At 33.4% G+C, this 25908-nt stretch overlaps 2 protein-coding genes and 1 long non-coding RNA gene across 6 annotated transcripts in view; 1 reads left to right on the forward strand and 2 right to left on the reverse strand.

Moving 5' to 3' along the window:
• Positions 1-10682, forward strand: part of LOC127847744 (uncharacterized) — a 29982-nt gene extending 19300 nt beyond the window's left edge. Inside the window, exons 8-14 of one of the 3 annotated variants that reach the window (XM_052379851.1) lie at positions 518-714; positions 932-1093; positions 1768-1951; positions 2843-2938; positions 9177-9373; positions 9590-9751; positions 10446-10682. In XM_052379851.1, the coding sequence (XP_052235811.1) occupies positions 518-714; positions 932-1093; positions 1768-1951; positions 2843-2938; positions 9177-9373; positions 9590-9751; positions 10446-10595 (1148 nt within the window). In that variant the 3' untranslated portion in view covers positions 10596-10682. The remainder of the gene's footprint in view (positions 1-517; positions 715-931; positions 1094-1767; positions 1952-2842; positions 2939-9176; positions 9374-9589; positions 9752-10445) is intronic. The other 2 variants (XM_052379853.1, XM_052379852.1) reach the window with 2 other exon arrangements.
• Positions 10683-11407: 725 nt separating this feature from the next.
• Positions 11408-13998, reverse strand: LOC127847762 (uncharacterized). Its single transcript, XR_008034161.1, has 3 exons — positions 13668-13998; positions 12787-13175; positions 11408-12338 (listed from the first exon to the last, which is right to left on the reverse strand). It is a non-coding gene; the product is annotated as an uncharacterized LOC127847762 (long non-coding RNA).
• A 3410-nt stretch (positions 13999-17408) lies between these two features.
• On the reverse strand, positions 17409-20788 carry LOC127847759 (uncharacterized). 2 transcript variants are annotated; one of them, XR_008034157.1, is made up of 3 exons: positions 20452-20788; positions 18648-19636; positions 17409-18201 (listed from the first exon to the last, which is right to left on the reverse strand). XR_008034157.1 is itself a non-coding variant. In XM_052379890.1 (2 exons), the coding sequence occupies exons 1-2, from the start codon at positions 18904-18906 to the stop codon at positions 17957-17959; spliced, it is 504 nt and encodes a 167-aa protein (XP_052235850.1). In that variant the 5' UTR covers positions 18907-19080; the 3' UTR covers positions 17409-17956. The 2 variants fall into 2 exon arrangements, 1 of the variants encoding a protein (XP_052235850.1); XM_052379890.1 differs by lacking the exon at positions 20452-20788 and having other exon boundaries at positions 18648-19080.
• Between the last annotated feature and the right edge of the window lie 5120 nt (positions 20789-25908).

Consider the following 25908-nt stretch of genomic DNA (forward strand, 5'->3'; position numbering starts at 1 on the left):
CTTTGCAGTCTGTCCAACATTGAGTGTTAATGGTTTACTATTTATTTGAATTGACTACCTTTATTCCAGCCCTATATAATCCTGAATGTTAAAACGTTGGAAAGTGTGTATCGCCTGACGTGTGTCAATGCCCCGATAGGTTTTGGGGAGAACTATGTGAACTCTTTGATTACCCTGTAGCCGTTTAATTTATGTATCCGATATACAATGTAATGCTTTTTTTATCGTATTCAACGATGAGTGAACATATCATGAATTAGGCAAACACGAAGCTAATTAGTTTCTGTTGAGTGCTCTGTAATCCACTCATTCATGCCCCAAGCGGTTCTAATGCTTTCAAAATCAAATGAGAAACAAAGAGCCTATATTGTATGTAATGTTAAGTAGAATATATGTGGATCTCAAGAAATATAACGCTAGCTATATTGACCTGTTTTTTAACAGAACGATATATGTCAGTGCCAGGTAAATATTGGCGAATAATTAATAGCATTTAAAACGGTTGTCATTATTTCAGTGAAGAAATGTTCCGCTGATGAATATTTGGTCAAAAATGACTCGATTTTGTCCGTTTCGTCTCAATGGGATCAAAATGAGCCCGATAAGTTTGGGGCTGACCAGGGGCGCCTTAATTCCACGGAAACGGGAGAGGGAACATCATTCAGAGCAGGGATATGGGCGGCAGGTGTTGCGGATACAAATCAGTACATCCAGGTCGTAAACCTCATATATTCGTTTTGAAATATTTCATACTACATTATTGTTCCGTAATCTGACTAATTATTTGTATACTGCAACTTGTTGCCAGTACATGGTTTAATGCGCGTGATTTTTTTGTTGGGCGATGTTGACAGGGGTTTTATGAAATAAAAATGGCTGAAGCTACGCTATGAATCATTGAGTTGTATGAAATTATTTATTTTTTTAAAAGGTAAACTTCTCAGCTCCGAAAATAATCACCGGCATTGAAACGCGTGGCAGACCCATATCTCAGAATCATCAGAATCCCCAATGGGTGACGCAGTACCGATTCATGTACAGCAGAGACTGTGAGATCTTCAACACTTACACGCACACGAATGGATCCGACATGGTATCATATATGTTTATTGCACGCAGATTAACACGTTCATATCCTGACGAATAATCAAATGAAACCATAAAGAAATTATCAGCAAATAACTTTTTGTAAGCCCTCAGTACGTGTAGTCTTTCATTTAAAGTAAGGGATGTATTGCATATACAACGCATGGCAATATAAACAGAACAACATTCAACCTAAAACTTGTAATAAACACTTTGCTCATCTCGTCGATACGTATTATTTGCAGTTCAATATGTTTACGTCCGGAAAAGCAGCATTAAAGAATTACATAAATCAGTTTACTATGTATCTATATATACATTATGTTTCCTTAACATATTTGAGATACTTAAGTTCTGAATTGTTTAGTCTGCATACTTAAGTTCTAGCGTGTTTATTTTGGATCAATGTTCATTTGGTTTTTGATTCAACTCGTTTTACAACTCAAAAAGTTCAGCTGGTAGTTAGACTGAATTTAGATTGAGTCAGATGCCTTGATAGTTTTTCTAAGAACTTGATAACGCTCACAGAGCTGGTATCTTACCATGGACCTCCCTGTCTGAAAGGAAACACTGCATTCAATACTCAATTACGTTTACTTTAAAAAATAAATGTGTATAAAATGGCATTATTCTTTAAAAAAGCGTTTGAATCCATTTTACTTGTTTTTTTCGTGTTTGGAGTTATTTGATGCAAATGAGGACGGGAACACCATACGACCCAATAAACTACCTTACCCAGTGCTAGGTCTGTGTGCCAGAGTGAATCCAACACAGTGGCACGTTCATATCTCTATGCAATTTGATGTCAAGGGTTGCGGTGGACCAATTTGGGTGCTCTGTAATCAACTGAGTCATGCACCAAGCGGTAATAATGCTTTCATCAAATGAGAAACGAATAGTCTATATTGTATGTAATGTTGAATATATGTGGATCTCAAGAAGTATATCTATATCGACCTGTTTGGTTTTGGAATGGTTCTCTGTTCGATACACTAATACATTTTATTTATTTATTGGACATTACATTTGGTCATGACTTCAATTCAATTGGAAGTACATGTTTAAAGCGTTCAGCCCTGTGTTATCCTGAAAATGTCAGAATGGAGGAACGTGTGTATCACCTGACGTATGTTACCGTCCCGATAGGTTTCGTGGAGAACACTGTGAAATCAGTAATTACACTATAGTCGATTGATTTAAATAGCCGATTCACACTTAACTATTTTTCAATTGTGTCGAACGACGAGTGAACACATCACCATACAAAACAAGTGTGTGTCCTTAAAGTGTTCCGGCTTCCATTAACTTACAGGACCACAACAACATTGAATATCCAGTTTTATAAAAATGGTTCTATTTTTGATAAATTAGGTTTATTAATTGGGGATTACATTTTTATTAGGCTGCATGTAAATCGTATTAATGTTAGCGCAATATGACTAATATTAAGTTTAACAATTAACTTTAACGTTTGCTCTTCGAAACGTGTAAACTAAGAAAGGGAACGAACCAACAAACACGAATTTAAGTGAGTGTGGTTTCGCTGTCTTTCATTTGCATGGTCTCCTTAGTAAACAGACCGTACTTTCTTGAAATATATATCAATTTGCAAACGAAATTAACCTCTTTGTCATAGGTGCACATGTATATTCATTCTCACTACGTGTCTTTAATTGAGTTAAGGACCTAATTACTTAAACCTATATAATTTACATGTCGTATACTTGTAGTATCTATATAATAGTTGTTATTTCAGCCCTGTGCAGTCCTGAATGTCAAAACGGAGGGACGTGTGTATCACCTGACACATGTCGTTGCCCTGATGGATTTGATGGACTACGTTGTCAAAACGGTAAGACTTACATTTTAGCACTCAGTCCCTCTATAAATCCGTTTTCGTTATGTTTGTCTTCAATTGCTTTTCACAAAATTATCATACACTAGCTTATTAAGTATAAGCTATTAAGTATAGCTATTGTAAAAACTTGTTAACAGTCTTTATGTCACATTTATTGTCCAATCTTAAAGAAACTTGGTCAGAATATTTGTTTTCATGATATTTTGGATGTGTACACAAATGTAGTCGGTTTGTTGGAAAACGTGGCCGCCAGGGTTTTCACTATTCATGAAAGTTGGTTAGAACATTTGTTGTAATGACATCTTGGGCTGCACAGAATAGGTCAGTTCCGTCGAATCTCAGGTGAGCGACTTTGGGCCTCTCAGGCCATCTTGTTTTTCATTCAAAATCTAGTTCGGTAATCGGCCAATTGAAAATTCCCAATGTAAGGTTTAAAAAAAAAACTTAATATTTTGTTTATCTCTAATTCATGTAAGTTCATCCTTAGTAAATGTAATACTGAAAACACTTGTATTCTCAATTTTGAAGCATTTTTACCAAAACAACAACACAGATTTCCCAATTTTAGCCCAAACGCCGCGAATATTTCCAATTCGAAGGGACCCGGCCCCACTCCCAAAATGGTGAAAAACACGTAATGATAAATGGATATCTCAGTTGTTGTCATTATTCAGTAAGAACTTCAAATTGTTTAAAAACCCCTTCTTCTAAATATGTTTTATTTTGTTCTATTTTACTGAACTAGAAGTCCAATGTAAGTTGAACATCAATTTCTGTACTGAAGACATTTCATCTATTTCAGGGATTTCAATAGATTTTTTAAACCAGGAGTCAAATGACCCTGTGTTTAAAAATTTCAAGGTAAGATTAAATTTGCTGGGGTCAAAATAGTGAAGCACATCGTTTTTTTTGTGCATACTAGTTAAATTATCTGTAAATGTCTTTAAGTATTTTCTTACTTTTATACTTAAATTTACTAAAAATCAGTTGCTATTTAATCTGTTAGTACGTCTGTCTTTATTTCCATTTTAAGTTTTCATACACACAAGCTTTTCAGTGTTTTTCCATCAATTTTGGGAATTGGGTTGGGGCCCATTGGATTGGGAAAAATTTCGTTGACTATGGACTGCGTTTAAGGGTATTCATTACTTCTGTGAAAATATGTTGATATTTCATATATTTTTTTATATTACATTTATGAAGTTAGGAATTACAGAAGACCACTTCTTCTAAATATATATTTTTTATTTTGTTCTATTTTACTGAATTTTATTTTGTTCAATTTTAATGCATAAGAAGTCAAATGGATTTTTAGTACAACGGCACTGATCCAGTGAAAAATTTGAACAGTGTAGTGGGTAAATCAACTTCTGGAAAATGCAATATTTGTATATAGTTCATTCGTCAAGACGCGTCGCAATATGCCAAGTGTTCACTTCTAAGCGTATTGCATGCACATAAATTGCATAACGACATGAACGATGTCCAAAGATTTAAGTCCGGGAATTGTTTAGTATACGTTCCTCAATTTTGTTTTGTATTTTTGTTTACCACGTTTTTATTTACAGATAATTGTTAATTAATTTAATGATCATTTTACAAAATGTGTTATGTGTGTAGGGCTTTTGGTTATCGGAATCATCACAATGACAAAATGTCTTTGCATGAAGTTGTCCACTGTTGAAGTGGTCTATTGATAGAGGCGCAAATATGATTTTGTGTATATCAAAACAAAAATGTATAAAACAAAAAGTCTGTGTCGTAACGAGTTAAATATTTTATTTAATTTATTATACAAAATAGTATACGCATTAGAAAATTATATACAACAAATATTCAATTAACTAAAATTCATACTATAAGCAATATCTTACATACAAAGAGACCAGCTAATTAATGAATTAGGGAATACATGCTAATATAATAGGGAATACAGAACGATATCAGATGACCAACACAGATGGTAATTATAAATAACGTCAAAACAGACGAGAATAACACACCAAGTTAATCAATCATTGCTTATCTCGTTAATTAAACATGCTTGTGGTATGCAAACTGCAGATTGAATGTTGATTGATTTCATGTGAATAGCGTACTTCCTTATTTGTCTATCTACAAAAAGTAATCTTCGCTACCGTTGGGCATGTGGTCGGAAGATCCCGTCGGAAATTGACATGTGAGCATTTGGTGTTCCAATCAATATTAATACACTGTTAGTCAGTAGAGGTGAGTTAGCTAGCAAGAAACCGACGAACATTACGGTCACGCAATTTGTTATTGTCACGGGGCACATATGCCATTACATTTAACTCATAGTTTGCAATATGTTACGAACATTGGAAACGTTGTATTGAAATTAAATCAATAGAAATAAATCGTTATGAACATTGAAACTGACTTGAGTATTTTTATTATTATGTGTGTCAAAGCTAATGTCACACAGTCAATTAAGATGGTGTAACATAACGCACACCAAACGCACAATTGGGGCATTGTTGGATTAATATGATGGTCGAAATTTGTACCAGATTTCATGCGGTCTTGGATTGGCGGCCACATAGACCAACATTTCAATAGCCTCGGGTTAACGTCAATAATTACCGGACACGAATATTTGTTTACCTTGCGTGCCAACATTGGGTCAATTCCGTATGTATTCGTTATGTGTCCGTTGCATAAGTTGCAGACACGTGACTTTACACGGCCAATCAGAATTGCATACATACCATCATCAAAGCTTTCGTCGTTTATATCTATATTAATAAGGCAGTCTTACATGAGCAGTCGAACATAGAAGGCATTATTACTTACTGTCGCGGGCGGGGCCCGTTGCGGGCTTCGCAAGTGTCTTGTATATGACAAACATTTTAAAAACGTTGTGCTGTGTTAATAAGCGGAAATAAAACGCATAGAAATCAGAAATGGACTTTGTTCACGTTTATCGTGTATTGTGTCTCGACGAACTTTGCGACAAGTCATATGTATTCCCATTAATAAAACTGACCTCAAATGCCAATCTCAACATCTGTAAACACATGTTTGGTTTTATACAAGCGTTTTGAAGCATTTCAGTTTTTGTTTTATATTTTACGAGTTTGTGATTTTTGTAATTGAGGGTTTCACTTTGAATGCTTTAAGGGATCCCAAGTAACCTGTCCTTAATATAAATAACTCCACGACAAGACACAAGTCCTGTTCATGACGGCAGGGCAACTGCAGCTTGGAATATCGACGTATTAAGCGTCTGAATAACAAAACGTGCATGAATCTCTCGGCTTATTAAGCCTTAACAATTCTTGATATCTGTTTAGTAATAACTTTACTATTTTTGGACACGTAACGATTGCTAAACATTCTAAGCACACACGCGATTCACTAAATCGAATGACTGGTCGGCACAATTAATTTGATTCATATGAAGTTTCAAAAAATAAATGACATACACTAACTCCACAATATGTTTTGAAATCGTTGAATGATATCTTCTTTTTTTTATTTTACCGTAAAAACATCAACCTCCTCCGAATAGTCGCCCCTTAATCCATAGTATAGTATGTTTACGTACCAGAAATAACGTCACGTGTTACAAATTCATAAATTGCGTAATCAGATGAATGAAAATAAAGATGTGTGTTCAGTTCTACAATTTAGTAAAGGAACAATATAATATGTCATATATGAAATGTAATGAAATATAAAAAAAACATGCGGCAGAGCTCAGAGCTAAGGTTTTTTCTCGGTTTTTATTGCGCTGAAAAACAAACAATAATGCTAACATTTGCTCACTTACTGGTTAACCAGCTTATTCAGTCGAATTGATGACTTCAAAAATGACCTATCATGTACCTTAAATGAAGAGTCCACGAACAAATCTTAACATGAGCTCTGTGCGACACTGAATGTAAGAACGTAGAAACGAGTTTATGCATTGTGTCAGTGCTTTGAGTAATTGTTAACGAAACGATAGCCTCAGTTGAATTATCCGAAGGGATATTAAATAATTATAACTCTCTGATTATACTCCTTTAATTGACGTTTCGGCATAATGCCTTTATCAAAACATTAGAAATTATATGTTAACTACATTTTTACATCTTTTGACTGCACAATTTAAATAACAAAGAAAAATGTTTTTTAACGTCAAATGACGTTGTACATGATGACGTCATAAATGGCATTATTTAAAATGGCGCCAAAAAAATGTAAAAATTCGCCAAAAATGAAATGACGTAAAACACTTACATATTTTGTCTTAAACTTATGTTAAATATGTGCTTTATATATTTAATAAATTGATGTTATACAATAAAACAATCATCATCATATGTAATTATAATCGACCTAAACTTATTATCATTAATTAAATAGGGTAAACTTATTTAATGACTTTAATTATTTCAATCCATATCTATGTTAAATATTATATAATATTATTATGTTAAATAAAACAGCCAACAAGAGAGTACCACTAGCTATAACTTATTCTAACAACCTTCCAAATATCCACTCAATAATTCGAAAAGATACCGACAAACTATATCAATCAGACAGAATGAAAAATATATTCCCAGACGTACCAATAGTTGCATACAGACGAGATAGGAATATCGGTGACATTTTGGTTCATGGAAAAACAAATAAAGAAATAAACAAACGTTCTCAACTAATACCACAATCGTGTAAGACTAATTGTATAGTCTGTAAAATGTTGAAAAGAGGTTTTCATAAGAACCCAAAAAGCGAATTTCCAAACGAAGCAATAACACAGAACTGTAACATTTATAACTTGGTGTACGGTATATTTTGTATTAAATGCCAAAAGATGGTATACGTCGGAGAGACACGCAGATCATTAAAGGAACGTGCCAAAGAACACGAGGCTGACGTGCGGCTACGAAGAGATAAACCGATCTAAGAACATTTCAATGGTGCTGGCCACAGAGTGCAGGATATGGGTGTATCAGTGTTAACACAAATAAGAGACAGTTCCCATTATTACAGACTTATTAAAGAACTGGAATTCATAAAGAAGTTTCAAACACAATCGCCAAATGGACTTTATACAAAAAATCAACTTGATGTACTGCTGCGGGAAACTATCTTGTAAAAAATGTATGTGAAAAACATATTATATAAATCATCAACCTAAATGTATGTAAAAATAATAGTACTTTATGCAATGTATCTTATCCATAATGTGTATTTGTTATATAGAATAGCAAGTATATATGATTATTTAATCAAATATCATTATAATATTTTACATAGATATGGATTGAAATAATTAAAGTCATTAAATAAGTTTACCCTATTTAATTAATGATAATAAGTTTAGGTCGATTATAATTACATATGATGATGATTGTTTTATTGTATAATATCAATTTATTAAATATATAAAGCACATATTTAACATAAGTTTAAGACAAAATATGTAAGTGTTTAACGTCATTTCATTTTTGGCGAATTTTTACATTTTTTGGGCGCCATTTTAAATAATGCAATTTATGACGTCATCATGTACAACGTCATTTGACGTTTAAAAACATTTTTCTTTGTTATTTAAATTGTGCAGTCAAAAGCTGAAAAAATGTAGTTACCATATAATTTCCAATGTTTTGATAAAGGCATTATGCCGAAACGTCAATTAAAGGAGTATAATCAGAGAGAAACGGTAACCGTTTGGGGCTTATACTTGTATAAAGCACTAAGTCTGAAACATCTTTGCAGTCTGTCCAACATTGAGTGTAATTGGTTAACTATTAATAATTTGAATCGACTACCTTTATATCAGCCCTATATAATCCTGAATGTCATAACGTTGGAAAGTGTGTATCACCTGACGTGTGTCAATGCCCCGATAGGTTTAGGAGAAAACTATGTGAACTCTTTGATTACTCTATAGCCGTTTAATTTATGTAACCGATATAACATGTAATGCTTTTTTATTGTATTCAATGATGAGTGTTCAAATACAAAGCTAATTGGTTTCCGTTGGGTGCTCTGCAATCCACTCATTCATGCTCTAAGCGGTTATAATGCTTTCAACATCAAATGAGAAACAAATAGCCTATATTGTATATAATGTTAAGTTGAATATATGTGGATCTCAAGAAATATAACGCTAGCTATATTGACATGTTTTTTTTAAATATAATGATAGATGCCAGTGCCAAATTAATATTGGCGAATCAAATATTAGCATTTAAAAGGGATGCCATTATTTCAGAGAGAAAGTGTTCCGTTGATGAATATTTGGTCACGAATGACTCGACTTTGTCCGTTTCGTCGCAATGGGATCAAAATGAGCCCGATAAGTTTGGGGCTGACCAGGGGCGCCTTAATTCCACGGAAACGGGAGAGGGAACATCATTCAGAGCAGGGATATGGGCGGCAGGTGTTGCGGATACAAATCAGTACATCCAGGTCGTAAACCTCATATATTCGTTTTTAAATATTTCATACTACATTATTGTTCCGTAATCTGACTAATTAGTTGTATACTGCAACTTGCTGCCAGTACATGGTTTAATGTGCGTGATGTTTTTGTTGGGTAATGGTGACAGGGATAATAAAATAAAAATGGCTGAAGCTACGCCTTTAATAATTGATTTGAATGAAATTATTTCTTTTCTTGAAAAGGTAAACTTCACTGTTCCGAAAATAATCACCGGCATTGAAACGCGTGGCAGACCCATATCTCAGAATCATCGGAATCCCCAATGGGTGACGCAGTACCGATTCATGTACAGCAGAGACTGTGAGATCTTCAACACTTACACGCACACGAATGGATCCGACATGGTATCATATATGTTTATTACACGCAGATTAACACGTTCATATCCTGACCATTGAACTCTTGAGAAATTATCAGGATATAACTTTGTGTAAGCCCCCAGTACGTGTAGTTTTTCATTTAATGTAAGGAATGTATTGTCTATACGAGACATGGCAATATCAGCAGAATAACATTCAACCTAAAACTTGTAATGAACGCTTTACTCACCTCGTCGATAAGTATTATTTGCAGTCCAGTATTATAACGTCCCGACACGCAGCATTAAAGAATTACATAAATCAGTTTACTATGCATCTATATATACATTATGTTTCTTCGCATCTTTTATATACTTTAGTTCTGCGTTGTTGTTTTTTATATACTTAAGTTATAGCATGTTTTTTGGATACATCGTCATTTGTTTTTTAATTGAACTCGTTTTAAAACTAAAATAGTTAAGCTGATAGTTAGACTGACTTGAGATTGAGTCAGTTTCCTATATAGTTTTTCTAAGAACTTGATAACGCTCGCAATATTCGTATCTTACCCTGGACCACCCTGTCTGAAAGTGGACACTACATTCAATACTCCATCGCGTACTCATACAAACAAATCATTGATGAATACTTTTACTTAAAAAAAGATATATGTTTATAAAATGCCGTTATTTACTATAGAGTTGGAATCATTTTCACTTCCTTTTTTTTTCTCTTGTAGTTATTTGATGCAAATCATGACGGGAACACCATACGACTCAATCAACTGCCTTATCCAGTGCTAGCATTGTGTGCCAGAGTGAATCCAACACGGTGGCAAGTTCATATCTCCATGCAATTTGACGTCAGGGGTTGCAATGGACCAATATAGAAATAAAGAAAAATTGCATATTTATAATTTTGTTATCAATGTATTGCTTGTTTTGAAAAGTGTCTACAACAATAACGTCTGAATCAACATTGTTTTTGTTCTTTGCTTCAACTCACTACGCTATTTAAAATTATATTCGGAACGAATTACAAGACATGCCGATATAATATTAGTTAATTGTTGGGGAAGTATGAACAACATGTTAAACTAACGAGATATTAATTCATTACATGTATTTGTTAACAGAACAGGTGTTGAGCATGCGTTTTGTTATGGTTTAATTGGCATCTACTAGAAATTAAAAAGTAAGGCCGAAAATAAATTATTCTTTTTAGAATTCAACCATAATTCAAACATAAGTACAACATGCACATTTAAACAATTTCACAGTATTTGTTTCACAATCAGCTAAAGTTTCTACATTGGAGGCGTGCGATTGTCGTTGACCGTTTATGTGGGCTTAAAAAACAACAATCATATTTTATTTTGCTAAAAAATAATAATTATTACATTGTATTTACAGACTTTACAGACTTTATACCAAACATTAGCCATAGTATTATCCTATATTTGTGTTCAATTCTAACGTGTTTGTCAAATAAATTTATAACTTGTTATTATTCAGATTATTGAAACACTTATGTAAATAATTATGTAATATGTATTTCGCAGCGGAGGAATGTTTACACTTGCAGTAGGTTTGCATCCAATAATGTATAAGTTGAATAGTTGTGTCTATCAAATTTTTTGCTGCATACTTATTAAAATATAATCGTGTCAAATTTGGTATATATTAGCCTCGCCGAAAGAAGAAAAAACACACTGATTTGAGTTTGGGTTATAAGTTTGAAAAAATCATTACAGAGACGATTTGTAACATGTGAATGTTTACCTGGGAATAATAGGGCAACCACACTTTTCATGTATTTTTTTAATTATGAATTATATAAAAGGTTCAGGAAGAGAATAAATATTAAAATAATAAAATCACCGATACGTAATGTGTGCGTGAGGTCAATATTCCCCTCGACTGTGAATAAGCGGATGCATATTGCTTTGCACCTGTCCGTCAGTTAATCGATCTGTAGGAAAATAGCACCGTTTACACATTTCGCTTTCGTACGATACCTAGAAAATTCTTAGGCTTGCTAACAAGCAAATTAAGTTTGAGGATTACATAAAAGAAACAATTACTTGAATAAATTAATTTGGCGATTTTCATGTTTACACAAGTCGTTTCGTTTTTTTTTACCATATTTACATCACGAAATAAAACGTTGAAAATGAAATACATGTATTGCTGCATTGCAATCTACATTTGAAAATAAGTACAGAACCAATTCTAAGATGATACTTTCTATCGTTCTATTTCATGATTTGTTCTGTCCCTGCCTATGTTACTTTAAAAAACTATAATGATATTGTTTTCATCAACTACGAGCACTGAATCAGTGCTGTAACTGTAGAAACTACACTTGGACCGTCTTCTTCGTCCTTCTCAGTAGCCAGTATGGAAATCGTCTTGTTTTCCCTCGCTGTCCAACTGTATAATCGTGTTTGATGCATAGCCACAAACATGCACATGTCCACCAGCTGTCACATGAACACCTCTTGTGAATTTTAGGTCAGTGTCAGAAAAGGTTGAGATAACTGCTCCACCCATGGCCAGTGTAAGAACTGTGTGTTTGTCCATGTTGTTTACGTAGATCTTGTCACCCATGAGGTTAACAGCACATTCGTACACTGCAAACATGAAAAATAATGAGACAATATGTATATGCAATTTCAAGTTATTCTGAAATCGGTTAATATTCACATGTTATTATTCTGGTCACTCGATTTACATGAGGAAAAGGCACCTAAGATTATTATGCTTCGCTATAATTTGAATAGCGCCATGGCAGACCGAGCTTATTTAAGTGCACTCACCTAGCATACGGACTAAGTATAATCTAAATGACCTTATATTTCGAAGTATACTTTCGCGTTCCAACCATGCTTATACAAATTTATTTGTTTTGCTATTTCATGTGAGTCCAAAATTAAGTAAACATGTAAAAATCAAAAATACACAAATTGTGAAACTAAGTGATCAACTATTAATTCGTGATTTACGAGATCGATTAGTAATATGTGTTTCTTCATACTTGTGCATTGTAATTACTATAATAAAAGAGTTTGTGTCCACTACCTGTATTAGATCATGTCGTGTCCTCGTACAGTTTCTGTATTACTAATCCAGTCAGAGTGTATTGATACACAGCTTTCTCGGAAGTTACAAACAGAGCATCTTCATGGTGGGTAACATCAACACACCTGTGTTGCTGCTGAAGCGTCCTTCCCTTCTCCAACATGTCATTCCGCACAGTTATCATGTGAAGACCGTGTGGACCGCCAATGGGTTGCTTATCGTGGTAACAAGTAACAACCACCCAACCACCTCACTCGGAGATGTTAGACACATGTCATATGAATACTGAGGCACTGTGAAGTTGCTCAAACACGGGTATTTCTTGTCTAACAGTTTCACCTAGGTTAAGGATTTGGTCCGTTTGCTTTGGGATTGGGTCCGTTTTACGGCTTTTTTTACATAGCAGAAAAAAAACCTGTTATCATTCATCATTCAAGTTATTTGACCCGACCAGAGCAGAGATCAAACCCGCGATCCTCAGATTTGTAACCCTGCTCTCTACCATCATCCTAAGGCAGTAATCGGGAAATGCAAATATTGATATCAACACTCAACCTTAAACATTTCAACATTTATTACATTATCATTCCTAACGTAGTTTGCCCACACTTAACTCAATATAAACCTCTTGACTAAAAATGGACGGGTTATATAAATAAATACGGCAGAGATTTTAAACCATAGGGAGTGCTTATTTATGTAGACATACATATTTACAAATGAAACCGTAAATTCACGTTTACTTGTAAACAACATCGAATATATTTAAGAAGAACATCCAGTTCTCACCAACCCTTCTTCACAATGTTTAATGTAGATAGAAAACATACTCTTAAGAAAAAACTACAAAAAACAATATAGCTTGTTTTCATATATCTTACCTGTGATGAAGTGCCACGCAAATGTGTCAACAAAGTTGGCTATGGTCCTCACAGATCAGTTTTAGTTTTTCATCGCTATGCTCTTCACACTGCTCCAGTACGTCTAACGTTGACTTAGTAATCGGCCATTTCTCCATTTGTTCTTTGCCGAACAAAGAGTGAGAATTAAATAGCTGGCTGTGTAGTTTCACACAATTATTGCAGTAACACTTAGAACACCCTTCACAGTAAAACTGAGCCGCGTATTTATTGAAAGCATCACAGGAAAAGTCCGATATTGTGTCTGATTATTTTGCTGCAAGCGAAGTCTCCAAGTTTGAAGCCATTTTGTTTTCAGGTGAACCAGGAAGTGTTTTGTTTAGACACAGTTTTCTCCCCTATGCGTTGCTACATTGAAGCCCCACACATTGATATGAACTACATGGAATAGTAAATTACGTATAAATAAAAACATATTTTATCTATGTCAATTCGAATATATCTGGTGTTAAAAAGGTAGAAATATGTCTGTTTCGCGCATTAAAACTTAAAAATAATCGCGTTTTTCGAAATGGACGTATTCGTCCAGAAATCCTACAGTGTCAACAACGCAGCTATCTCTAACTGAAATCAAAGCGATGCACGAACTTTGCGTAACACAAACATTAAGGCAACAATGGTTAAAACCAGTTATAGCAACTGATCGACTAAAAGTCATTTTGAATTATCTTATGCTATTTTTAGTTTTGGCTCGCCATCAACCGGTTTAAACTCTCATTGCATTGCATATACCGGTCTCATGCGGTTATGATCCTACATTTAGTCCTGTTTATGTTTACAGTAGTTTTGTACATGTATCCTGTATTGTATCGGTAATTGGTCGCTTGCATTAAATAATGGACACGTTGATGTTTACAAAAATCTATCATCTTATAATATTTATGTATTTAAAATCGTTTCTATAGATATTTCGTGTTTTGGATAAGACGCACTAAAGGACCTCTTGCTACAAAAGGGTAGCTCGTGTTATGCGAAAGCGATTCAAAATAATACTTTTCGATAATTTCATTGCCAATTTGATACGTTATTAGTATGTGTATTCTTAAGATTGCGCCGAGACCACTTTCAGACTTGGTTGCATATATTGTCATTGCAACACTATCGGAATAATAATTATGACTATAAGCTTAGTATATATTATTTTTCTGTATAGACATTATTCTCCAGAGGTACAAAACTGCATGTAATAATATGCAATACTTTGACAATATTCTCTCCAACTCAACTGCGATTGCTTTTGTATAAAATTTAATTCAGTTGTAAATAAACTATAAAAACTGTTTAATGCAAATGGTAACCAAATAAGATTAGATAGTCAATACTGAGTGTCTTAATAACAATTAATTTGATCTTCAGGTTGACATAAGCTCAGTGCAGAAGATGCCCTATGTGTTAAGATGATGACTGGGGTACTTTTGCATAACATAATGGAAATACCTCATCAAACATTAGTCTGTGTTATGGAAATACTCAGTGGCTGACATTCTTTGAGCAAGGTTGATTCATTCAGATGTGTACTAGATACACGAATATTTCTGACATTACTACCACTCCAATAGTTCAAAACAATTGATCTTTTAAAAACAAGAATGATAATTCTTAGAGATTCTGCTGTACGTTCTGCACATCAGAAGCCATCAGCATGTATTGTAGACCAGCTTGCTCAGAAAAAGAGGGTAAACTGACTACGGTGATTTGAATAAACTACCGATGAACAAATCTTGTTCAAACCATTGCAATTTAAAACTGTGGATGCTCATGATGGTATATCTAAGGTCATAATATATTCATTAAACCTGTACATAATATTGCCAGTTGAGTGATACCCATTGTTTTGTTAAATACTGAGTGATAAATTACATAATGAAGAACTGTGTAGATTGGTTTATCATAGTAATATCCTGCAATAAGCGTGTACATAATTGTACACGTTTTCGCAAGATCACGGTCTAGTATGGCGAAAAACGTATCATTGCATTGGGGTCACATCTTTGACCAAAACAAAATCGATTTTGTTGCTTGAATAACGTGAGTTTTCCAGTTACACAATCAATAGCATCATATTGTCCCCAAATACTTTATTAGCAAACTTATTTGATTACTCAATCTGTGCTGTGATTCCTATGAATGTCAGTCAATGGAAGGCAAATGCATTTAACGTATCCGTATGCGCATCTATGCAACATTTAATTACCAGTGATTTGTTATGTATTGAAGGAGAAAGAAATTCTCAAGGACATCTAACGCAAAATCGATCTTTTAATTTTACCTTTAATTTATAAAAGTACACTAACTGTTCTACATAAGAGTGATACAATTATGTGTAATGTAAATACAAGTTGAAGCAATTTCATTCGTGTTTTCACATGTTATACCATTCTTGAATATAAGAGCATGTTGCTCTAAATGTGGACGATATGCTGCACTTAATTATTATGGACTCATCTCCTGGTTGAATATTATACATAACTTATATAAACGATTTTTGTATACAATTGCACGGTATTTTAATAGATAAAATACAGATTATTATTAGCAAAATAACATGTAATTTTGGTCCGCAATAACGAACTTATTGTCAAGTCACCAGATTGCACAGGCGGAAATAATAAAAAGCGATAAATATTGTAAATAAGTATACATCGAACACAGAAATTTAAATATTTGCTTTGCAGACAATAATATATGCAGCAAATTGTAATACTTCCTACAAACATTAATAGCATGTGTGATAAATGCTAACTGAAGGAAGAGATACATGAGCAACGGATTTCTGTGCATGTAATTATATACAGTTACAGATGTAATATTGTCTTTTCAATGTACCCTTCTATATAGCTGATGGTGGAGCATACGTCTGCCATTGTGGCCAATCGAATGTACATCCCGTGGGTCTTGTAATTCAGTATCAGTAAAGATGGAGAATACTGCTCCATTTATGGTCAGTGCGAGGAGTTAGTGTTAGTGCTTGTTGAAGCGGCAGGACCTATCAATATGTACATGTCCACCCTAATTGCTGCTACATAGAGTTTCGTTGAATTCGGATCGTTAGTTTCTAAGTTATCGCGATAAAACGAAATATGTACTCACTCAATTCCATTACATTAAAATTATGACGGACGGACAAAGTTGCTTCTGTATGTTCCCTCCTTTTTGGAGGGGAGAATAAACATATTTGCAATGACTTGGTGTATGGATCGTGTAAATTTAGAAATTGTTTAATATACATTTTACATATGCTATAAATACTTACTAAATAAATGGTCTTTTTCAATCTTCAACATGCATATACCTTCGCTAGTATCAGGTAAAGATCAGTAATAAATTCATATTGTACAAATTAATGTTGACGTTATGCTTACATCAAATACGCGAATACAATTTAAAATAACAACCAAAGTAATACTTTATACATCACAGTGTTTTGCATTACTGACATATTTAATACTAACTGCAAACATTAATAACATGTTAAATAAATGCACATTTTCTGATCAAATTCATGAGAAACATATATTTACTTGTTATAATATACCGTTATAAATACTCAACGTCTTATGAAATTTTTGTTTCAAAACAACTTAATAAATGAAAACAAGAATCAAATAGAGTAAGTAAATCCAAATAGGATTCAAACAAGGGTCCAAAATACAAAAACAATGTCAAATAAAGTACAAGAATTATATATAATAAGTACGATAATAAAAAAAAATAATCAAAGGAAGAACGTAAATGAAAACAAGAATCAAAACGTAAACGTGTATGTAAAAAAAGTTTCAGTAAAAACAAACAGCATGCAGCCATTTACGTAAATGGTTTTTATTCTGCTTTATTTTTGAAAAATGCAAACGACATTTGTCAGACGACTTTCAAATGTCTTTTTCTGCATTCCTCCATTTAAGGACGTTAGTGTATGAAAAATGATATTCATGTGTTTACCAGTATTTTTTGCAATAAATGTTTTAAAATAACTAATAATTTATATGTTTACACAAGCTGTATATTTGTAATTTAAGCATATTTACAACACGAAATAATACGTTGTAAACGTACTTCATATTATGCTGACTTGTAAATCTACAAGTGAACATTAATTATAGAATAAATCCTAAGTTGATCATTTCTATCATTCTAGTTCACGATTTGTTTTCTCGACGCCTATGCTACTTTAAAAATTTTGATTTTATTATTTACATAAACCACGAGCAATGAATCAGTGCTACAACTGTAGAACGCTGAAAAATGGCATTTTACCCCATCTTTCCCGGTAGCTTCTTCTTCCCGTCGCTGTTAACTTGTATAATTGTGCTGGTTGATGCGTTACTGACGAATTCTTGGTCACTAGCTGTCACATGAACACCCCGTTGGCCTTTTAGGTCAATGGCAGAAAAGGTGGAGATAACTGTTCCATCCATGGCTAGTGTAAGAAGTGTGTTTTTGTCTATGTTGGTGACGAAGATCGTGTCACTCACGACGTTTACAGCACATTTGTACACTGCAAACATTAGACAGTTTAAAACAATATTTATATGCAATTTATGGTTATTCGGAAATAATTAAATACTCAAATATTCTTGTCACTCATTTACATGTGAAAAAGGCACCTAACATGATTGTGTATGGCTATAATTAGAATGGCACGTTAAGCGACATAGTAGACTGTGCTTATTTAAGTGCACTTAACTAGTCAAACATCCAAAATACCTTATACTTCGAAGTTCACTTTCGCTTTCGAACAATTGTTTACAGATTTATTGTATCGCTATTTCATGTGAGTACAAATTTCGAAATTTTGGTATGCATGTACAAATCTTCAATACACATATTGTGAAACTTTAGTGATGCACTATAAATTCGTGATTCACAAGATCGATTTGTAATATTTGTTTCTTTATACCATTGCATTGTAATTATGATAATAAGAGATTGCGTGTCCAATACCTGTATTAGATCCTATTGTATCCTCGTACAGTTTCTTTATTACTGTTCCAGTCAGAGTGTAGTGATACAGAGCTTTACCGGAAGTTACATACAGAGAACCCTTATGGTGGGCAATACCAACACAATTATGTGGCAGCTGGATCTTGTTTCCTTTCTGCAACCTGTAATTCCTTACAGTTATCATCTGTAGACCGTGTAGTCCGTCACCGTTTTGCTCATTCGTTGTAATGACTACCTCACATGGAGATATCATACACATGTCATATACATAGGAAGACACTTCACAATAGCTAAAAAACAGATATTTCTTGTCTAACAGTTTCACCTTATTATTTTGAAAGTCTAGTTCAAGTGTCACACCCGTAGGCAGCTCACATATTGCATAAATAATGCATGAATATTTATCAGGCGACCTTTCAACGCTATATTCTGATTTTCTCTGCAGCAAAATGACCTATTTTGGATGTACAACTTTCCCCAGCCCTGTCAATTGGAATATATACTTCGCAAAGTCGATACTGGGTGCAAATTGTATACCATATTCATGTGTAATTTTCGACTCTTTTAGAAATAATTCAAAGTCCTTTATCTGCTGTTGATATTTTTCTAATGCCATAAAAAGAAGCTTACTGCTCTTGTTGCAAACTTCATTAACCACTTTACTGAGGCATTGCATACTTTCTTGAATTATGTCACACTTGTCTCTTTCTTGAGTAAGATTTATCGTATAGCTAGAAATCAATTTGTCCACTTGTTGCATTGATTCTCTCTCTAGCAGATCTAATTCTTTATTTATGTTCTGCCGCACTGTTTCGATCTCTACCTTTATTCGCTGGAACGTCATTTTAAGCGTCATAAGATTGCCTTATGCTTTTTCTTTCACTTTCATGAACTCTTTTTGTATTTTGTGAATGTTTGATGAGAGATGATGGGCGTCTGCCGTTGAATTTCTGTTTATCTCTTCAATAAGGCTGACTTTACTGCATGATCTACAATACGATATATATATATATACCCCGTTGTATGTATCTATATTCTGCGCTTATAATATGCTATAGAAGAAAGCATGCATGGTCGTACTCGCTAAGCGAAGTTCATTTAAAACACGAAATTTAACAGACATTTACATTACGTTGGCCATATGGAAATTATTATCTTTAAACACATTTTTCATTTTAGCTTTTGTGTTTAGTTGATTGGTTGGATTGTTTTACCGTTTGCAATAGCATTTCGTTCATATCAACAGCTCACACTTTCTTGTGGTAGCTGATTACAAGTGCTAAGTGAACATATTTATTCAAGTAACGGATTGCTTATCTAAAGTAGAGGTAGGGGGGAAAAGGTTCTAGATATGATTGCATGACCAATCACCACACAAATTATGTAGCCCGGCCGATCATCGAACCCGCAACTGCCGAAAAATGTAAAAATTGATATCAGCACTCAACTTTTAACAGTTTAACATGTATGTTCATGTAGTGCAGTGTCACTTCAAACGTAGTAATTCGCTACTTCAAATCCATATAAGCCGCTTTACTAAAATTTGACGGTTTACATAAACAATTGCGGCCTAGATTTGGTTGATTCGAAAGCTAAAGATGTTAGTTTTTCGAACATCTTAAGGTGTGTTCATTATCTGTCAACACATATTTAAAATTCAGAATGTTTCAAAATTCAATTGGACTAGTAAATATATACGATTAGATTTAAACTTTATTGTTAAATTTCCGTCTTTAAAATGGTTAGAAAACATATTTGTTAAAGCAAACAAAAACAACAATACAAATGGTTAAATTCAATTTACCTGTGATAGCGTGCAACGCAAACAAGACAACACAGTTGGCTATGGTCCTCACAGAACAGTTTTATAATCCCATCGCTATGCTCTGAACACTTCTCCAGCAAGTCTAACGTTGACCTGGCAATCGGCCATTTCTCCATTTTGTTCTCTTCCAAACACAGTGTGAGTCTTGTACAGTTGGCTGTGCAGTTTAACACAGCTGTCACAGAAACCCTTGCATCATTCCTCACAATGAAACTGAGCCTCCAGCTCCTGGCAAGCTGAGCAAGTATAGTCCAATATGGTATCTGATCCTTTTGATGCGACAGAAGACTCTAACTTGAAGTTGGAAGCCATTTTACTTGCATATTAAGAAGAAAGTGTTTTCGGTTCGACAGAGTGATCTCCCTTATGCGTTGCTACAAACAGAGCTCTCTCTCTCTTCTAAGTTTTAAAGGCAGTTTCGCAGTATTTTTCACATTGTTTTCCCATGAAAAATACGTGTTATTAAATTAGATGATTTTTTAATCAGGATATACATAACTGTCGACAATTATAATTATAATGTTATAATCTGATACGTATGTATATATGTATGCATGTATGTCTGTATGTATGTATTTATGTATGTATGTATGTATGTATGTATGTATGTATGTATGTATGTATGTATGTATGTATGTATGTATGTATTTATGTATGTATGTATGTTTATATGTATGTATGTATGTATGTATGTATGTATGTATGTATGTATGTATGTATGTATGTATGTATGTATGTATGTATGTATGTATGTATGTATGTATGTATGTATGTATGTATGTATGTATGTATGTATGTATGTATGTATGTATGTATGTATGTATGTATGTATGTATGTATGTATGTATGTATGTATGTATGTATGTATGTATGTATGTATGTATGTATGTATGTATGTATGTATGTATGTACGTACGTACGTACGTACGTACGTACGTACGTACGTATGTATGTATGTATGTATGTATGTATGTATGTATGTATGTATGTATGTATGTATGTATGTATGTATGTATGTATGTATGTATGTATGTATGTATGTATGTATGTATGTATGTATGTGTGTGTGTGTGTGTGTATGTATGTATGTATGTATGTATGTATGTATGTATGTATGTATGTATGTATGTATGTATATGTATGTATGTATATGTATGTATGTATGTATGCATGCATGTATGTATGAATGTTTGTATGAATGTTTGTATGCATGTTTGTATGTTTGTATGTATGTGTAAATATTGCATGTTAATACCGCATTGGTTAAATCTTTTTAGCTCATGATGCTAATCGGCATGTACCATTTAAATGCCTACATTTTGAATTTTCATTATAGTTTTAGTCGAAATTGTCTAAACTTTTTATTAAACCATGCTTAATGTTTATGCCTTAATGTTGTTTTATTTTCAAATTAGCCACAAAATGATATCACTAGATATTTAATAGCGAATGTGTTTATATCTTATATATTATCCACAAATATCAGCAGAGAATGATACCATTTTGTCTAATAGTACATGTATATTGCTTTATAAAGTATGTATATATATGTCTTGTCAATTTGAATGTGAAATCATTCCAAGGTTCATATACGTATCTGACCTCCAAAACGAGGTGACTTGAAACGAAAACGGGAGCTATAATTAAGTTAAGTGCTCAACAGATATGTATGATGAAGTATTTGACACATAATCTTTTTCACATTATATCTGGTCCGTAACCATATCTAAGTACACTATTTTAATTCGATTTAAAATGTATACGCATGCATGTCAAACCCTGAACATAAGAATGTTAACCTTAACTACATGCATATTTCATAGTTTGACAGTTACATCAGTTATTACTTCTCTTGCCCTGACCGCTGTGTATGATCCGGGCACAATACTTTTAAACAACAGTTACGAATAACACATTGTTAAACATTCATACCTAATACACATATAGTATGCATCAATCATTCACAAGGAAGTTGCCTTTCCACATACCAATAGTTTTGTTACTTGATCTATGACTTATATTAATTGAATACCATACTTTTACGTGTTAACACAACCGAAGTTCATAGAAAAGACATGCACTATACGACCAGGTAGGTAACGACTGTGGAACACACAGCGTCGTGCTTAAAACGTTTCGAGTTCGAAAACTAGTTTTTCAAAACACTTCATCGGGGTATGACTTTTTGCGAATATTAAGCTGCTCTTTCTATGGAACATACTACCGACTATTTTCCTCACTAGCACATATTAACTCCTTTAAAGTCAACTTCATGAAACAAATGTCTAATAACCAACGTCACCACATTTAATTTACTATACCTGCTGTCTGATTGATTTTCAAGAAATAATTGAACTGTATGTTAGGAATTAATATCCATTTAAGCCTACTAGAGTGGTTAAATTGACCATGGAACTATTTTTTTTAAAGTTAAATCTTCGGGTTACGTATATATACGACTGTCGCAGTAAATACCATTGCAATTCCAGCATTCGTTTATTCCATTCCAGTTGTGCCAACTTTTTAAATTTGTCAAATGTTGTTCAGTGCGAAGATCATTTATAAATAGATTGTTAATAGTGAATAGTATACGTTTATGTGTTTTGTGAGCGTTATATTTTTACATGTTAATATACAGTTATTAAAACTCTATGTATTCTGCAATTTTGTTTCACAACAAGAAGGTTAAGGACAACAAGAATTAAAACAAGAAGGTAAATGAAAACAAGAATCAAATAAATGATCTTAATAAAAATATGAATCGTTAATATGATATAATATCAAATTACATATATGAAAATAAGAATCAAATGAAGTACGTAAATGAAAAACAAATTAAGTACGAAATAAAAATGATAATACAAAAAGTACGCAAATATAAACGAATCAAATAAAGTACGTCAATGAAAATAAGAACAAAATAAGGTCAACAAAAACAAGTACAAACATTTAAACACGCATAACATGTAGTACAAAATGCATACAAGAATCACCTAAAGGTCTTTAATGAAAACAAGAATCACATAAAGTATGTAAATGAAAACAAGAGTCGCCTACGTTTCTTTGCACCCCAAAGACGTTTAAGTAAATAACAGCATGCAGCCGTACACGTAAGTCGTTAATTTTGTAATTTTTAAGGATATGTGCATCACAAAATATACATTATAAATGTTCTGCATGTTGTGCTGAACTGAAAATTAACTTGGTTATTAAAATATCAAATAAATCCTTAGCTGATTGTTTCTATCGTTCTATTTGATGATTTATTTTGTCGCTGCCTCGGTTACTTTATCATTGATTCATGAACCTCCGATCGCTGAATCAGTGCTGCTGCTATAGAACAATGAACATGGGTTATTAAGTCTATCCTTCTTGGTGTCTAGCCAGTGTTGCCAGCTTCTTCTTCCCATCGTTGTCCACCTGTATGATCGTGTTTGTTATCTCGCAATTCAATGTCAGTAATGGTGGAGATGACGTTTCCATCCTTATCCAGTGTGAGGAGGCTATGTTTGTGCAAGCTGGTGACGTAGATTTTGTCACCATTTAGGTTCCCAGCACACAAATACACTACAGAAAATCAATATAAGAAGTATGTTTATGCAATATAATGTGTTTCTGAAATAACTCTATAATCAGTTGTTATTATCGTGCATTAAACGACACACCACGGACACAAAATTTGACAATTCAATTACAGGCGTAAAAAGCACCAAACGAGATTATTGGGTATGCATATACTTTGAATGGCATGTTAATCTCTATGACAGACAGTGAATATTCAAGCAAAATAAACAAACATGACAACTATGTAAAATTTAATCCAAAAAGTTAATGAAACGTTTAAAAACGACCTTATATATTGAAGTGGACTTTTATATGCCAACCACTTATTCGACAATGTATTGTCTCGATGTTGCCTTGTGAGTATACAAATTAAAATCTGAAACATGAAAATGGAGGAAGTTTAATGGCCTACTTGGAATATTATTAATATACATTGTATTATGAATTTATGACCTAGAATCGTTATAACTATAACAAAAGAATGTGTCTACTACCTGTATTAGATCCCGTTGTGTCTTCGAACAGTTTCATTATAAATGTTCCAGTCAGAGTGTATTGATACAAAACACAACCGGAAGTTACATCCAGAGTATCTTCATAGAGGGCAATGGCAACACACTTATGTGGCAGCTGAAGCTCTCTTCCTTTCTCCAACCTGTAATTCCTGACAGTTATCATCTGTAGACCGTGTAGAACGTCATCACCGTATTGCTCATTCGTTGTAACAATCACCTCACTTGAAGATATCAGACACATATAAAATAAATAATGAGGCATGTCGCAATCGCTCAATAGCTGGTATTAATTGTCAAACAGTTTTACCTTAGTATTTCTATAGTGTAGTACAAGCGCCTCACCAGTAGGAAACTCACAGATTGCATATGTAAAGCATGTTTTTTTCATCATACGACATTTTAACGCTATATTATGACCTTTTCTGCAGCGAAATGACCTGATTTGGCTGCACAACTCTCCCCAGACCTGCCAATTTGAATAAATACTCCTCAATGTCGTTACTGGTTGAAAATTCCATTCCAAATTCATATGTTTTTTTCGACTCTTTAAGAAATACTTCAAAGTTCTTTATCTGCTGTTGATATTTTTCTAAAGCTATAAAAAAAGTTTACTGCTCTTGTTGCGAACTTCATTTACCACTTTACTGTGAAAGTCCAGACTTTCTTGCATGCTGTCACACTTATCTCTCTCTTTAGTTATACTTATAGTACAGCTAGAAATCAACTTGTCCACTTCTTGCATCGTTGCTCTCTCTAGCCGATCTAATTCTGTATTTATTTTCTGTCGCAATATTTCAATCTTTTCCTTAATTCGCTGGTATGTCATCTCAAGCTAGAGAATATTGCATTCTGCTTTTTCTTTCAGTTTCTTCAACTCTTATTGTATTTTCTTAATGTTTGATGAGAGCTGGTGTGCGTCTGCCGTTGAATATTTGTTTATCTCTTCAATAAGGCAGACATTACTGCATGATCAACGAAACAAGCGCATAAATTATACGTTAACTTAGTATTAAATTCAGTAATGAACACTTGTTCACGAAAAATATACTGAGTGATATATAACCCCTAAAAACAAACGAACCAGTAATGACTTGTTAGAACAACTCACGAATAATTTTTCAAAACATATCATTGAGTGTGTTTTTTTATTTGTGAAGGTTATTTGCTCTTAATTTTACCATAATCCATGATTATGTTGTCAAAAAGTAGAGAAATTATTTTGTTTACAGACATATCCCCCCACGACGCATATTGGACAAAAGACAAATCCACTAGATAGTTAAATATGCCTTTTTTTAATAAAACATTACGTTTTGTACATATACTACTAATTACAAAATAACATAACTTAACACAT

This window comes from Dreissena polymorpha, chromosome 10 (genome assembly GCF_020536995.1).
Source record: "Dreissena polymorpha isolate Duluth1 chromosome 10, UMN_Dpol_1.0, whole genome shotgun sequence".
NCBI lineage: Eukaryota > Metazoa > Mollusca > Bivalvia > Myida > Dreissenidae > Dreissena > Dreissena polymorpha.

What these genes read in the sequence shown, in the direction of transcription:
- LOC127847759 (XM_052379890.1), bottom strand. Translation starts at nt 18,906, where the DNA reads ATGTGTATGATATCTCCATGTGAGGTAGTCATTACAACGAATGAGCAA. An exon ending in TACAATAGGATCTAATACAG is followed by an intron (nt 18,202 to 18,647) that starts GTATTGGACACG and finishes TAATGTTTGCAG; the next exon opens with TGTACAAATGTGCTGTAAAC.